The sequence below is a fragment of the Aristolochia californica genome, unplaced genomic scaffold (genome assembly GCF_029961685.1).
Source record: "Aristolochia californica isolate CCGP_79_NKW_82.1479 unplaced genomic scaffold, dmAriCali1.0.hap1 SCAF_9, whole genome shotgun sequence".
Lineage (NCBI taxonomy): Eukaryota > Viridiplantae > Streptophyta > Magnoliopsida > Piperales > Aristolochiaceae > Aristolochia > Aristolochia californica.
In genome coordinates, this window is record NW_027182290.1 from 7,901,782 (window position 1) to 7,919,481 (window position 17,700).

General features: G+C 39.7%; 1 protein-coding gene across 1 annotated transcript; it reads right to left on the reverse strand.

Annotated features, from left to right (window-relative positions):
• Window positions 1-3,212: 3,212 nt before the first annotated feature.
• On the reverse strand, window positions 3,213-17,681 carry LOC137940216 (uncharacterized). The gene is made up of 8 exons (XM_068785160.1): window positions 17,456-17,681; window positions 17,214-17,298; window positions 16,380-16,519; window positions 15,665-15,735; window positions 14,850-15,394; window positions 14,037-14,117; window positions 13,304-13,366; window positions 3,213-3,475 (listed from the first exon to the last, which is right to left on the reverse strand). The coding sequence occupies exons 2-8, from the start codon at window positions 17,256-17,258 to the stop codon at window positions 3,422-3,424; spliced, it is 999 nt and encodes a 332-aa protein (XP_068641261.1). The 5' UTR covers window positions 17,259-17,298; window positions 17,456-17,681; the 3' UTR covers window positions 3,213-3,421.
• Between the last annotated feature and the right edge of the window lie 19 nt (window positions 17,682-17,700).

Below are 17,700 nucleotides of genomic sequence, written 5' to 3' on the forward strand. Positions count from 1 at the left end.
TGATTTTTTTCTCATATTTATGTGCACTTTAATTTTGAGAAAATTCATCTGTGTTGGACCAAGAGTAAACATAGGGTTTATTCATAAAGTATAAGTAATACATACATTGTAATACATGGCAGATAATACTCGTTATTAGAGGACCTATCGCCATGATTCATGGATTTATTACTTAAATTCAGATTATCTATGGGTTTAAGATTATATTAGAAGTTTGGACCAAGTAGGAGAATGTTAACCGTTTTTATGAGAAACGGTTTTCTCATTAACGTGGTCTCAAACTTCTGGCAGTTGCAACTTCCGAAAGTTGCAACTCCCTGAGTAACACGAAGCCATGAATAACCTTGATGGGAGGTTGGCTTCGGTTAAGGTGTGTGTTCTGTCCCCTGTCTCGTCACTCAAGCCCCTTCAGTTGAGCCATCGCTGTGAGTGCTCAGAGATCGGAAGCGCCGAACACGAATAGAAAACAGAGAGAAGGAACTTGAAGCGTATGGATGGAGGTACGATTTATCTTCCGTTTAATTTATAATGAATTTCATATTGTTATTAGAAATTCATGTTTAAGGCTTACATCTCTCTCTCCCATGGTGTAGTTCACAGACACCTACCTCCTCTTGCCAGTTTCAAGGGCACCAGTGTCTCCATGATCGATAATTGCAAGATGTTCATAGTTCTTATTTTGAGATATTTTGATGATAACAAACATTTAAATTATTAATGATATACTTGTAACTTAAAATACATATATGTAATAAGTATTCTAGGAGCTCAAAATGCTCTAAAAGGAAACTTTTGGCAGCTTATGGGTTTGATCAACCAAGGATTGACTAGAGTGACTCATATAAAAAGGAAAGTAAGCAACTTATGTTGGATAACACATCGTACGGATGACCTAGTAGCACCATTCAATTGAGCAAAGTTTAGCATCGCAAACAAGGTAAAGCTTGACACCCTCGTTCAATCGAATGGAAGAAAGAAATCCCTATTGAGGGAAAAAAAAGAACAAAAAACAAATTCAAGTAAAGAAGGTCATCTGACCCAATCGACTCTGATGGAATGATAAGAGAGAATGAAGTCTCTATTTCAAGTCATGCGCTTGGATGATCGGACAAGCAAGATGAACAAAGATTCGAAGAAAAGGAGGCATTATAGAAGGTCAATTGAAATCAAGTCAACCAAACAACTTGAAAGAGAAAAGTTTCTATTGTTACTCTATCTGCCATCTACTAGACAGCTTGAGAAAAGAGATAGAAGCACTTTACGAAGGTCAATTGATTGAAGTCGAGTTCATCGGATGACATGAAACAGAAAGTTCTCTATTGCCACTCAATCAATTGATCAACCAAACAACTTGAAGAAAAAAGTGAAAACCAATTTATGAAGTTCAATTGCTCATACTACCATCAATCAAACAATGATAGAAATCATAAGTGTTTCTTTGATTTGATTTGGCCAAGATAGGCCTCCAAATTATCTATGTGATTAGCTGTTCATGAAGAGAATTTTTAAGTATTTTCTCATGGATTTTAGTTGAGATTTCATTGAGTTTTGAAAAAGGACTAAAGGTCCATTTCCAAGTTTAATGATCTAAAAGTTGAATGTTGAGAACTTGTTTATTTGAGTTGATTTTGCTCTATTGTTTTGCTCTCTCAGCTCTTGAAGCAAAAGACGACCAATCCTAAACACTCACATATTTTTTAGCCAAATTTGGATTTGGGATTTGAAAAACCACTTAAGAGTTAGTACTTCTTTTGCTTTTACGTAGAAATTTCATCTACTTAGCTTGATTTATGCTAGATTTTGTACATCATTACTTTAAAATTATATTAATTGTCTAATAAATAAATCTGAAGTGGCATTAGCAATAATCTAAAGTTATCTAGGGCTTTTGAAAGAGGTATTACAAAGCTTTGAATAATTGTAATTGTTTTTCAATATCCAAGTATCATTGAGCTTATATTTTTGAAACATTTTTTATGATCTTGGTCTAGCAAATCTGAACTTTAGGATCCTCCATTTGAAATCAATTTTTTTTGGTTTAGATTGGTGAATAGTGAGCTTATATTGTGAAATTAATTTTAAAGCAAGTTGCTCTTAAGTGTATTACAAAACCAATCCAAACTGATTTGAGTTTTTTTTTTTTTTATAGGTAATAATAATTGAAAGCTCAAATGATAGCACACCCAATCTTATGTTAAATGTGTAATTGCATTTATTTAAATAGGCCTAGAAACTTTGTTCTTTATTCTTATATTACATTAAATGACTTTAATTTAGGAAAATATATGTTTTGTCACATTTTAATATATTATTATTATTATTATTATTATTATTATTGGATTAACCCAAACCTAATCTGTACCCTGCTCTACATTTAAAACCTACTTAAATAACATTTCAGGTATATGTTAGCTCGTTTCGTTTAACAAGAAGTTTAAATTGACCCAGCTTAGTTCCTATCTGAACCTATTTAAATGGACCCAACTTGGTTCCAACTTGAACCTGACTAGGGCTCGTTTCTCTATATCTCTTTCTTGATATCTTTCGCTTCGACAGCTCAACGGTGGGGAAAACAACCAAGATTTTGGGCAAGAAATGAACACCCTCCCATCGTAAGTAAATGCATCTCATCTATCCATCGAACTGGCCCTCTATCATGTAATTGAAACTATCTGAAATTGTGATTCAAAACATTGTTCATCAACACTCGACAGAACAAACGAGCAAGACAATTCAGTGAAATGTCTACTGCACAATCATCAACGAGCTCCTGGTCAGTCACCCAGACCATCAACAGAGAACATACACTACCATCAACAACTATACAAGCCTTCCTCTCTCTCCATTCCAATATAAGCCTTCTCACTCTCCATTTCTATATAAGCCCTCTCACTCTCCATTTATATAAATCTCTTCAGTGAAATGACATTTAGACGCTCCCTAGTAAAAAGCTACTCGATACAAGCTCAAGTTATTTCCACCTCGCCTATTTCCCCCTAAGGACGTGCTTGAAACGACGACACATGCTTGTTTCTATCTTCATAAGCCCCACCAGCAGAGCTTCCAAAACTATGACATTATCGCAAGAATGGAAACTGAATTCAGGTGCTCGAGATACAAGAAAATGGGAGGAAAAAAAATGAAGTCCTCATGCATCTAAGCAGAGATTATCTAGCACACCAATCAGTTCTCCTGCCCATCGCTGCACTGTGTTAGCAACAAATATCTATTTGCTTTTGGATAGTTAAATTGATGCCCGAGTAAGATAAGATATTTAACAACAACAAAAATTGGACTTTTTCTCCAATCCTGAGAATCTCTTATTTACATGACTTCAGATCACGTTACCAGCAATACAAAACAAGACTGGTACTCACTTGCATGTGCATGTAAATGTGAATGATCAAATCCTGTTATCAAGTCAGCCGCTGTTTTGAACGGGGCAAACAGCAAGGAGAATCTTCTTCCTTGGTCCCTACAGCCAAGTAATCTCGCATCAGAACAAAAATAAACTTGATTAAACAAACAAGGCATCAAAGAGTACTGACAAGTGCTCAAGTACTATAATAAAAAAGATAAGATGAGAGACTTGAAGTTCCCTACTTGACACCTTATCACAAAAAAATCACTGATGGTGTGACACTGAGAACTCACTATCTTACAAGCAGTGATCGAGTAGAAGCCATAAACTGCTAATATAACTTGGACGCAATTGAGGAGGTAACCAGGTAGATGGCTTCCAATGGTATCAATTTATAGAGAACAGCCTCCAGGCACTCCCAACTAATTATCAGGTCACATTTTACATACACTACTGTTTACCGTGCTCCCTATATTTTGTAACTGGAACTCCATCCTTGTGGCATATTTTATCAACTAATAAGTGAATAAACCAGAAAGCAACCAAACTTGAAACACCCAGCGTTCCAGTTCACATAATCAGACAAAACTGTTGATAGGATCAATCTGTTGTAAAAAGTCAGCTTAGAGTCCATTTCCCTAAAAATTTTGAAAGGACAATAGATCTACCCGAAAAGCAAATACCAAATGATTAGGTTGGTTTTAGAAAGGCAAGAAAGCACTTTTCTTCTGCACATGTTCCAATCTCTCAGACAGTTGTCGCAGACAAAACTAAAAAGAATGGATCACCTAGTCAAATGCAAGTTATCCTCTGATTTCATCCTCACTCAAATTCCATATTAATCACAACTAATTGGTGGCTTTCAAAAAGGAACCCAACAATAGTCTTCGAAACCAAAGTATAAGAATGGAAAGAGATACATATATAAAGAACAACTATTACTTTGGTATGTAAAATACCTTTTCCGAGACATGTAGCTCAAAAATTCTGAGTCGCAAATAAGAGGGTGACAAACATGTCTTCAGATACTTCATATACAATATAGGTGTCTGATAGGCCCCCAATCTTACGGATATATAGCAGAAAAAGAAGGGCAAATCAGGTAGAAGGGGACCTGATGGCCAGTGGGCCTAATGGTCACCGGCGCTTGAGTTATTTCCAGCGTGCGGGTATGAATCCCCGCTGGCGCAAAAAAAAAAAAAAAATTATTTCATTTCTTCACAAAAAAAATCAGGTAGATGAGGGGAAAAACACCTCAGCACCCAGCGTGGCAGATCCACCTAGTAGCAGCAGCAACAGAACTGTCCTTTAATGGCAGTTAGTTACAGGAATAAGGGAATAAAGGAGAGGGAGCTAGTAGGAGAGGGAGGAAGGAAATTGGCAGTGAGAAGGGAGGCTTCCAGACCCTTGAAGTCTGGACTGGATCATCTTCATCAGCTCGGTTACAGCAGGTAAGCCTTCTGTGACATCGGTCTCCAACACTCTGGTATCAGAGCAAAGTTGGACTGCGTGTGGTGAGATCGAAGATGGAAGGGCGAATCGAATCAGTGGAAAAGGAAGTTTCAGAATTGAAGGGTGGAATGGAAGAACTCAAAATCGACATGAAATCGATTCAAGAGCTTTTGCTGGAATTCCAGGAAGGGATGAGACCTAAGGATAAGTCGCCGATGGGAGAGACATTGGCGGCTCAAAAGAAGTGGCACTTCAGAGGAGGCAATCGAGGAGAAGAACCACATAATAGAGAGGAAGAAGACTGGAGTTACCTGTTTTCTTCAATGAAGACCCATACTGCTGACTCTACCGCGCCGAGCGGTATTTTGCCATCAATGCCATCGAAGAGGAAGACAAGATTCTGTCGGTCGTCATTTGCCTAGAGGGAAGAGTTCTTAACTGGTTCCAGATGGTAGAAACCAGAGCTCCGATACATACATAGTCGCAGTTCTAGTCGGCCCTCCTCTGACACTTACAAACTGGAGGTCTGTACGAGGTTCTCCTCGCACTCCGGCAAGATGACACCATCGCTGCCTACAAGGAGCAGTTCGAGCTCCTATCGGCCCCCTGGTCGAAGCTTCAGACGAGCTTTTAATGGGAGCATTCATTAAAGGCCTTCAGGACGATGTACGGGCTGATCTCCGAGTCAACCCGCCTGAGTTGCTCATCACGGTGATGGAAGCAGCTCACTGAATCGACAAGCGCAACTTGATGTTGGGCCGCACACGCGAGTGTAAGTGGGCCCGAGCATGTGGGGATAGAGTCAATCGCAGGATCGATGAATCGGACCTTGTCCTGGATCTCGCCCTACCCCGAACTGAAAGAGTTTTCCCATTCCTCTTTGGAGACGACAGCCCTACGGACCCAACGACTGTCGGAAAGGCCTCCAACGGCGACAACACGATGAAACTTCTCGTACTGATGGTTTTCCAATGCCAAAGTGCAGGTGAAAACAGAAAAGGGTCTCTGTTTCCGTTGCGACAAGAAGTACTCACCTGGACATTGATGCAAGGCGCGACAACTCCACTTAATGATCATCGTTGACGAAGAGGACCCTCGGAACATGATGACGCCCTTGCCGAGGAATTGGAACCCCTTACACATGAATTGGTCACGCTATTCCTCAACGCTCTTCATGGAGGCATCGCTTCCAGCTAGACACTAAAGCTAAAGGGGACCATAGAGCCGTGTGACGCATCCCACAATTTCATCAGTACCTCCCTTGTCCGAGAGCTACGACTCCCAGTCACCCAGAGCAAACCATTTGAAATCAAGGTCGTTGATGGGTACCATATCAAGGGTGAGGGGATGTGCCTAGATTTAGTCTTAAACATGCAAGGAGTGGCTATTAAATAGCACTTCCACCTGTTTTTTATGGAAGTTGCCGACGTCGTTCTGGGAGTGGCCTAGTTGCATCTGCTAGAAGACGTTTTTCTCAATTGGAGAAATCTCTCCATGACGTTCTTCTTCCAGGGGAAGAATGTCCTATTCCAGGGAGACCCGGTCCTGGCCAGCGTAGGGGTATCGATGAAGGCCATAACCAAGATTCCAGAGAAGGAAAGAAAGGGATGCCTCGTAGAGTTCTGTGGTCTTTCCCACGAAACCATGGAGTGGACAGAAGCAGTGACACCAGATTTGGCCTCTCCTTGAGGAATTCCCTCAAATGTTTGAACTGATACCTAGCTTGCAACCATCATCGCCTTAGGACCACTCCATTTACATCGGGGAAGGCCCTATTGGTATCCCTACTAAAAAAAGACCGAAATTGAGAAGATTGTAAGGGAGATGATAACCGTGGGTAGGGGTGGCATCGAACCGAGCCAGTTTGTGAGCGGCTCGAGCTCAGCTCGGTTCGATTTGATTTATCTGTTAACGAATCGAGCTCGACCGAACCATGGTTCGGTTCAAAAGCTTACAAGCCGGCTTGTTAACGGGTTTGAGAGTCGGGAGCGGGAGCAAGAGCGAGAGTGAAGGGGGAAAAACTTCTTCCTCCCCTCGTCACCGCCGAGCCCCTCCCGTCCGCTGCTGTCGCCGTCGATAGCTGCTCGCCGGCTGCCTCTGGTTCGATTTCTTCCTCCCCTCGTCTACCTTCGCATCTGTTTCCGTCGCTGCCGTCATCCCCGATGACAGGTCCTTGCTGGCGCCCTAACCCCCTTCCCTCCGCGGAAAACTAGAGATACCTACATTAAGGGGAGAAATAACTTTCACTCGTGCGAGATCATAAGCAAGTGAAAAAAAAAAACTTTCTTAAACTCCAGCTGTCCCTTCCTCATGGCTCTTGAAGAAATTGAAAAGACATTATAGTAGAAAAATGTTTCTAGGGACTATTAGTACCTTATTTTTTTGGTAAACATTTTTCTAATTGAAAATTCATATTAAAAAAATCATATAATTTTCTAAGTAAATTTTTCCTGCCAAGATGGGCTAGAAAACCGTATAAAAAATTTTTGAATAAGTATTTGACAGTTGATGCTGTAATACTTCTAGCATGAGGCAATTTTTATAGCAATTTTTTGCTTGAAATTTTATTTGATTAAAAATTTATCGATAAGTACAGTAATGTATTAGATTGATTATTACTTGTTATTTATTTCTTTAGAAGAGGCAAAAAGAGGTCCATTAAACTTTCCTAAAAAAAAATTTAATTATTTCTTGTAATTTTCTAGTAAGTCATTAATAGTAATAGGATTTTATTTAAAGGTTTTTTTGGAAATATGTATCATAAGAAAAACATTTCTAGTTTTTCCTAGAATATAAATTTTCAACCAGGAGCACTGAGGAGGCCATAGTAAATTTATGGCCAGATTCAAAAATTACAAAATAAGCTAAACAACATTTGTGGTAAAAAAGATTAATATTGATGCGTTCTAATCCATTATCGAGATTCAATCCCGAACCTCCCCTATCATTTTTTTTAAATATAAGCATAATTTTATATATATTTTATTTGACATATATTTTATGTAGAGTATTAAATGTAGGTTAGCCGAGTTCGAGCTTAAACTTGGTTAAAATTATTAGGCTCGAGCTTGATTACAATTTTAGGCACAAGGCTAGGATCGGCTCGAGCTCGAGTTCAAAATATTTAAATCAAGATAAGACAACTCAGTTGGATTTGATGCCACCCTTATGCCCAATTTTAAGTAGAGGTCATACCCATTTTTATATAAAATTTATGCCTAATTTTATATACAATTTATTTGACATATATTTTTTGAAAAGTTATAAATGTATGTTGGAGCTTGAACTCGAGACATGTATTTTGAAAAGTTTTAAATGAACTTTGAAGCTTGAGCTCGGCTCGAACTCGGTTAAAATATTGGGCTCGAGCTCGATAACAATTTTAGGCTCGAGCTTGAGTTTGAAATATTTAAATCAAGCTCGGCTCTAACATAGGTAGGTTCGAGCTCAGCTCGGCTCGGCTTGATGTCACCCTAACCGTGGGGATCATCTACCCCAGTAGCAATCCCTTCTCCAGCCCAGTGCTACTGGTAAAGAAGAAGGACGGAGGATGGCGATTTTGTGTAGAATACAAAGCACTCAATAAGATAACTATACCAGACAAGTTTCCCATCCTATTGAGGAACACTTGGATGAGCTGGGAGGACCACAAGTTTTTACCAAATTGGACCTCAAATCGGGATACCACCAGATTCGGGTAAAGGAGGACACCTACAAGACGGCATTCCGCACACATGAAGGACATTGCGAGTTTTGGGTAATGCCATTGGGTCACTAATGGTCCAACTACCTTTCAAGCATTGATGAATCGGATCTTCCAAACCCACCTCCATAAGTTCATATTGGTCTTTTTTTTATGACATCTTGATACACAGTCCTGATCATACCACTCACTTGTCTCATGTGCGGACCTAACTACAACTATTGAGAGATAATCACTTGGTGGTAAATTCCAAAAAATGCTCATTTGGCCAGCACCAACTTAATTACCTAGGGCATCTGATCTCGATAACTGAAGTCGCTGCCGGCCCTTCCAAAATCACAGCCATACTCCAATGGTTCATCCATCTTTCAAGCATTGATGAATCGGATCATCCAAACCCACCTCTGTAAGCTCATAATGGTATTTTTTAATGACATCTTGATACACAGTCCCGATCAAACCACACACTTGTCTCATGTGCGGACCACACTACAACTATTAAGAGATAATCACTTGGTGATAAATTCCAAAAAATGCTCATTTGGCCAACACCAACTGAATTACCTAGGGCCTCTGATCTCGATAACTGGAGTCGTCGCTGACCCTTCCAAAATCGCAGCCATACTCCAATGGTCCATCCACCTTTCAAGCATTGATGAATCAGATCTTCCAAACTCACCTCCGTAAGTTCATATTGGTCTTTTTTTATGACATCTTGATACACAGTCCCGATCATACCACTCACTTGTCTCATGTGCAGACCGCACTACAACTATTGAGAGATAATCACTTGATGGTAAATTCCAAACAATGCCCATTTGGCCAGCACCAACTGAATTACCTAGGGCATCTGATCTCGATAGCTGGAGTCGCCACCGCAGCCATACTCCAATGGTCACCTCCATCTGACATCAAGGGCCTCTACGGCTTCTTAGGCCTCACCAAATACTACCAACAGTTCATCAAAGGCTATGGCAAGATCGCTAAACCTCTCACTCAATTGCACGGACAAGATGCTTTCCAATGGACTCAATGCTGCCCAATTAGCTTTTGACGAGCTGAAGCAGGCCATGACCACAATGTTGGTGCTAGAGCAACTTGATTTCTCCAAGCCATTTTTTTGGAGACAGACGCTTCTGGCAAGGGTATTGGGGTTGTCCTCATGCAAGAGGGGTGCCCCTTGGCATTCTTGAGTCAGGCCCTTTCCTCCAGAGTCTGCCTCAAATCAGTCTACAAGCGCAAACTGATGACAATCGTCTTCGTTGTCCAAAAATGGGGGCACTACCTTCTTGATCGGCACTTCATAATTCACATTGACCAAAAAAGCTTACATTTCCTGACGGACCAGCAACTCATGAGGGAGGAGTAACAGAAGTGGGTCACCAAACTCTTGGGGTTTGGTTTTGAAATCATGTACAAACCCGGTACCAACAACAAAGTTGCTGATGCACTATCACAAAGGGGGAAAATTATGGAGGTATCAGTCGTATCCTTAGTTTGTTTCTCTGAACTAGAAGAGTTGGAACAAGAAATTCATACAGATGATGAGCTTCACAAAATTCAGCAAGAACTGCTACTTGACAGCAACAGCCACCCACCTTATCATATCATCAAGGGATGCTTGAGGTAAAAGAACTACTTAGTGCTGCCATCCTCCATTGCTTGTATTCCCCGTCTCTTGGAAGAATTCCACTCTACCCCCTTCGGGGGCACTCAAGCTACTACTGGACCTACAAACAGTTAGCCAATGTGGTCAACTAGATGGGCCTCAAACAAGATGTGCAGAAATTCATTGCTAATTGCGAGGTATACAAAGGGAACAAATACAATGCACTCACTCCAGCCGGATTACTCCAGCCTCTCACCGTCCCCAACCAGGTATGGAACATCTCCATGGACTTCCTTGGCAGACTACCAGGGGCTCACGGGGTCGACACTATCTTGTAGTCGTGGACCCATTGACCAAATACAACCACTTTCTCCTCCTCACTCACCCCTACACCAGTGTTTGTCTACATCTACATGTGTTTCCGCAGTCCATTATCTCAAATCGGGACAGAATATTCATTAGCACCTTTTGGAAAGAACTCTTTAAGCAGTTAGGTACCCAGCTACGCATGAGCTCCGCCCACCACCCTCAGACGGATGGCCAGACCAAAGTGGTCAACGGATGTCTATCCACATATCTCCGCTGTTTTGTGAGCAAACTCCCTCGACATTGGCCTAAATGGATAGCTTGTGCGGAATTCTGGTACAATACCACCTTCTACAGAGCCACAGGCATGACAACTTTTCAAGCTTTATATGGTCAGGACCCACCAACACTACTTCGGTACTCCCTCAGCACATCACAGATAGGTGAAGTTGACCAACAACTTCAAGACCGCGAAGCCAATCTAGAGGAACTCAAACTCAATTTACACAATGCTCAGGCTAGAATGAAGATGCAACCCGACACAAAACAAAGGGACATACACTTCCAAGTAGGAGATTTGGTCTACATGAAACTATAGCCTTACAGCCTTTGTTCCTTGGCCCGAAAGCCCAACGAGAAACTCAACCCACGTTTCTATGGACCCTTCAAAATTTGGCCAAAATTGGTGAAGTGGCCTACTGACTTGACCTCCTATCATATGCTCGCATCCACCCCATCTTCCATGTCAGCCAACTAAAAAAGCCAGCTCATCCTCCCAGTTCCAGCCAAACCTTGCCTCAATGCCTCACAGATGACATGGTACTCTCTGTCCAACCCACTCATATCCTCAAAGTACCCGACAACTCGAAGATGGCCATGTGGGAACCTCCCTGAATTTGAGGCCACATGAGAACCTTACACCGCCATTCTGACCTAGTTCCCTTCCACCTTTGAGGACAAGGTGCCTCTCAATCAAGGGGGTGATGATAGGCCCCAATCTTACAAGTATACAACAGAAAAAGAAGGGCAAATCAGGTAGAAGACACCTCAGCACCCAGCGTGGCTGACCCACCTAGCAACAATAGCAACAAAACTGTCCTTTAAAGGCAGTTAGTTACGGGAATAAGGTAATAAAGGGGAGGGATCAGGCAGGAGGAGGAAGGAAATTGGCGGCGAGAAGGGAGGCTTCCAGACCCTCGAAGTCTGGACTGGATCATCTTCATCGGCTCGGTTATAGTAGGTAAGCCTTCTATGACATCGGCCTCCAATAGTGCAACACATGAAATCCATATAAAATAGAACAAAAATATCATAAAAAATTGCATATAAAGCAGGGTGCCACCAATAGCACACATGGCAATGCCCACGACTTATGGTACCACAACAGCTCATGTATTACCACCACAACACAATTTCATGCAAATTGTAGTTGACACTCCATTGTATAAAACTTTTCACATGCAACTTATACATCATACATAAAGCATGAGATTATGTGTCACCATATCATTTGTAGCTCGGAAAATTCCAAGTCTTACCGGTTTCAATTTTAAACTACTCACACACATGATATGTGAATGAAATCAAGCTACTAACCAATTAAAGGCCCCCCTTGTCAAATCTATGGAAATGATGCACCACTGAAGAAACCAGTTCCTCACCTGATCAAACACAATCACTTTTTTTTTTTTTTTTTTTTTTTTTTTTTGAATGTTGAACTCCATTTACGGGTGCAATTTGAATCCAAAACCTCTTACAAGAACCCCTTAATACCTCCTTTCAAGATATGCCACAAATGAGACAGTGACATACATGACCTCACATGCTTTATGCATGATGCAATTATTGCAAGTGAGAAATAACATACAATAAGCAGGAATGACCTCGCATGTGGCATATATGGTGCTATGGTGACACTTGTGCCTCCAATGGCACACATGGCACTACATGGGACACTCGTGGCATCATAGCAGCTCAAGTGCTGCCACCTCAGCACATAGTTTCTTGCAAGCAATGATTTGCTTCCCCTCAAAAAAACTTTTTGAGTCACAAGTGAGATGATGACAAGCTTGTCCTCACATGTTCCATGCATGATGCAACTCACATGTGAAAAATCATATAAAATGGAATAGAAATGACGTCACAAGTGATACATGAAGCATTGTGCTTGTTGCAACATTCATGATGCTGCAACAGCTCACATGTTGCCACCCAACACAGTTTCATGCAAATGGTAGTTTTTTATCCATTTTATGCGACTTTTCATGTGTAACACACACATCATGCATAAAGCACGTGAAACCTTGAGTGTCACCATCTCATTTAAGCCGAAACCTTGGTGGATCCAGTTTACACTAGATCAAACATGATATACAAAAGAAAATCAACCTCTTAACCAATTAAAGGTCTTCCCACGCCTTGCCCTAATCTCTAGAAATGGAGCACCATTAAAGAAACCAGTTCCTCACCCAATCAAACACTACGGATCTTCTCTTTTGTTCTTTTTGAATGTTGATCTCCATTCCCTTGTGCAATTTGAACCCACACACATACACACATACACACATACGTGGCAATTGAGTTAAGGCCCAATCCCCAAGATCGTCAACATATTGCCACAGTTCTATAGATTGATCATCTAGAAAACATAGTGCATAAGGAAGCTGACATTATCATTTAGAGAAGTCGATTTCTGCCATTAAGGAATCTAACTTACTTCTTATCCATTGCATGTTTCAGTTATGCAAATCAAAAAGAAAAAAAGTTTTCTTTTCTTTCAAAACATAGAACTATCATCAAATTATACCCATAAACCAGCATATGCATACAGCAACTGAAACATGCAGGAAATAAACACATCTGATATATATACCATTGGTATTCCTAATTCTTTGAGATCAGTGTCCCCCATTTGCCTCAATGCAGTCATGTCAACCTAAAATTGAAACAAAAGACATCAGTTTAACAAAATGTATAGACTGATAATATTGTAATGAGCTTCAATTCCAACATAAGATCAAAATACTGAACAAAACTAAAATACCTAAAGCAACACCAATTAGGGTAGTTTTAATTTTTTTTATTGAAAAGTAGATACGGAAAAATCTTACATGACTTTCATCGTAAGAAGTCCCACAAAGCCAGAATTAATATGGTGAAGTCTTACAACAGTCCCACAGGAGGAGGTCGAATAGAAGTCCCAGTTAAAAATATTTTAGTTATGTTAGTCTTCTATTTATGTTAAATTGTTCAATTATCTTAGGACTTATCTTTTAGTGTTTAACTTTGGGTGTAATTGGGATAAGGATAGTTTAGCTGTAATTGGATTTTACTAGTTTCCTCTATTATATATAGAAGTTCATTGTAATCAATTACATCAAGTCAATGAAGTTTTTTACTTTTCCAGAAATTCAACATTTACGTTCAGAATAGACATATTGTGTTAACTCGACTCACCGTAGATATCAAGATGTGAAATAAAAGTAGAGACATAGTAAAGTGGGTTCCCAGTCATACTAAGCATAAATATATCCATAAAGTGACAAGTTAAAAAAAGGGTGAAAAGAAAGCTCAAATAGCATCAGAGAAGGGTTTTTGTGTATTACTTCCTCTGCCTGGAAGAGAATGGCATATTTTCCAAGACCCAGTGAGTGTAGCAAGCCAGCCACAGTAACTGGTTCCTCAGCCTGCATGAGAGAAAGACAATAAATAGTAAAGAGAAAACCACAAAATATCTGCACCAAAAATATAGGGAAAAAAAGAAGGGTAAAGATCTCAACCGAGCAAAGAGCTCTTTTATCTGCAGCTAAAAGGTTTCAAGCTGCGTCATAATGTCCTTTTCTTTTTGTGGTAGCTAATTTTACCCGATGGCAACAAAAAGCAAATAAAATGACACAACATTAATAGCCTCAATACTCTCCACTGAACAGTACCCATTTATCTTGACGTAAAGACAGAAACAGTAGCTTCTATAAAGCAATCAGAGAAAAACAGACTCTACTAGACAACACAGCAACCACTAAAAATCACAGAAATGTACCAGAAAATACGGATACTATTCATAAAGGAATCGCTGAAGTTGCTAGTAAAAACTATTCTGATGAAGAAAAGCTCTTGAACCACAAATACAGCATATGTACCAACCTTGATGGCACAACCAGTAAAAAGCCCCACCTACTAGGCAACAGTAATCATCCAATCACTAGACCAAAAATGATTAAAGATAGATGTCCAGGTATTTAATTTGGAACATCCCCATTAGAAGTGAACTACAAATTTATGAAAAATGTGATTTACTTATTAACTAGAAAGCAAAATATTTATTCCTTTTTTTAAAAGAAGCACACTAATTTTTTTTAAATAGATGCACAATATTTACTATAGTGCATAATACAAAAATTAGAGACGATCATTCATACCAGGTAGGAAGTCTTTTGCACAACTCCACTAGGTGGAGCAAGGCGTGCAACAGGCTTTGAAGGTTCAAAGGATGCCACTGGTTTTGTCATCAAATTTGCAGGCCTTGAACCATGAACTACATTCTTTGGGGCAAAAGGATGAGTAGTTCTAGGAGGATCAACAGGCCTAGGCCTAATGGATGAAACATTGCGCAGCTCTGTTATACTTCTTGGAGGAGAGATACCGCCCATAGGAGAACTAATAAATCTATCAGGGGACCTATGCCTCAATCCATCAAGTGTCCAATTAGAATTTGACTTCTTCAATGAGTTCACTTGAAGTAAGTCATCCGCACTTCTGGTGGGCAGAATTCGCCTAACAAGGCCTGGAGGCCTTTGTTCTAGCATGCGCTGTTGCGTATCACTGTATCTCAAAGAGGGTTCAAGCGTTCTTGACAGCTTCTTACGCAAGTCCATTTCATATAGTTCCCCTCTGCTTGGTGTCTGTCTAGAATATCTTTTCTGCATGAGCTTAAATCTCAAATCGTCTCGATTAAATTGGGTATCTTTTAGTTGCTAAAGGAGTCAAATAGAAATGAAAGAAAATGCAAAACATGCATCAGTTATGTTAATATCTTACCTGTTTTTCAGTAATCCTATCAAACAATTTTTTTTTTTTTTTGAGAAAGATCCTATCAAACAATTTTAGTATAATAATGAAGACAAGCAGCTTAGTTCTCATACAATTGGGATTCAAACATAAACCAAAAATCATACATCGTATCATCCCCTACCAACTATCAATATAAAATTTCAGTACTATATTAAAAGGATACTAGAACCATATAGCTTTATATCATTTGTCCCATCATCAGAAGGATTCCACCTGTGACTTTTGCCTCGTTGGCTGGAAAACAAAAGCCATTACAAATCAATCCTAAGTTTTTAAAAGATAAAATAAATACATAAATAACAGAATTCACTATAAAATTCAGCATGATTTTCAACCATAAGAGTAAGTTCTGCAGTGCAGGGAACAATCCTAAGTTTTCAAAAGATAAATTACAGTCCTTGCTCTGAAAGTCTGCATGGTTTTGTACCAAAATAGTAAAGCTCTTGAGTGCAGGGAATATTGATGCAAAAATTAATAAGATTTTGAAGGTTCTGTTTCTATTAAAAAAGGAGCAGCACTTTCTTCACTTTGGATACATTATTTATTTAGTTAAGAAAAGCAGCAGCATTTAATCTGAAATATGACATGGTGAAGCAATTTGACCATCTCATAACAGGAGAAAAAAAATGCTTATAAAGCAATCTTGAACGAAGCCTGATCTCGTTGCTGTTGTCTACTTCTTTTCCACCACTGCTAACTTGTTAAAGCATATATGACATGCATGACATAAACACAATAATTTCCTGCTTATTGTTGGAAGTAATCAAACAAAAACAGATTTTGACTAAATTTTTTGGTGAACAAACTGATTCCACTCAAATTAAGATTATCATCACGGTAACGTCATTTTAGAACATGATAACAAGTAAAACACATACCGCTTATTTTTAGCTGGGCCATCATAACACATAAGATTGTCACTGTTGGTACCCAATCTCTCTCTTATGGGCCTTTTACTTCCAGAAGGAGTATACTCAGAACGAATACCATCAGATGTAGACCCTGCTCTCTTCACCACCTAGATATCAGCAAATAGAAGTAAAATGCACTTGCTGTAAGAAACTCATAAAAAAATAGAGGCAGGGCCAACTCATTTAAAGCGAGAAGTCAACAAAGGCCTCCCATTGCAACATCTAAGCAAGAAACCTTCATTTCCAAAAAAGACAAAGAAAAGGAAATGTAAAAGAAACTGTAAAAGACCTTCAACTCATGAGATGAACTTTATTAGCATCTATCTTACCATATAAAACCTTTAAAAAATTTGAGCTATATTCAGAAACAGCAAATTAATTGTCTTCTAAAAATTTGAAAAGGAAAAATAAAATAATACCAGTTAACATATAAAGAAGCAAGAGACACAGAGGAAACATACAAACAGAAAATGAACTAGTTTAGTTACAATGCAGATTCTAGAAATGTTTCAAAACCTTAAACAGGCATGAGCTGACTTCCATTGGCTATTTTTCTCGCAGCAAATGAATATCAGGATAAGCTTTAGTACTAATACGCGGAATATGGGTGGTGCTTTCGACAACCGTCAACTAAAATAATCGTGATAATGAAGCAAACATCACGTTACGAGAGAAGCAGAGGATCCAAAAAGTGAAAGAGTAGAGAACCCCGGAGAAATGAAAAACTCAGAAGCGGAAAAAGCGGTTCTGTCGTAGAGTATTAACTCCCAAGCCGCACCGGAAAAAGATAAAAAAAGTCACCTGACCACTCCGCCCCAGGGTGATGGTAACCTGGGGCTTCGACATCTTCGGAAATAGTCACGCACCTTTCTGCAGTTCCGAAACCCTAGAAACAGCATTAAAAAATTAACAGATATATAACCTGTCTATTTTAACGAGATTTAAGCAAGAAATAAATTAGATCATGAAATACATAAAATCCATACAGCGTCTGCAGCAGGGTGCATAAATTGGGGAATGAAATGGATCATAACTACTTATACCTTGCAATAACGCAAACTTGAGAAAAGAGACGGATTAGCTCGCGGGAAGAAGAAGTGTGGGAGCTTCAGAGTTCAGAGAAAGGCTCCGCTTCTCAGTAGCAGACAGTCGCGACGAGACGAAAGAATTTCCTTTCCATAGAGGAGGAGGAGCCAGTCGCTGAGTAGACACTTTCGGGTCTCTGCTCAATGCCTTAGTCCCCGTCCCGTGACCGGGGTCCGAGCTCGGTCCAAGAGAAACCGAGGGT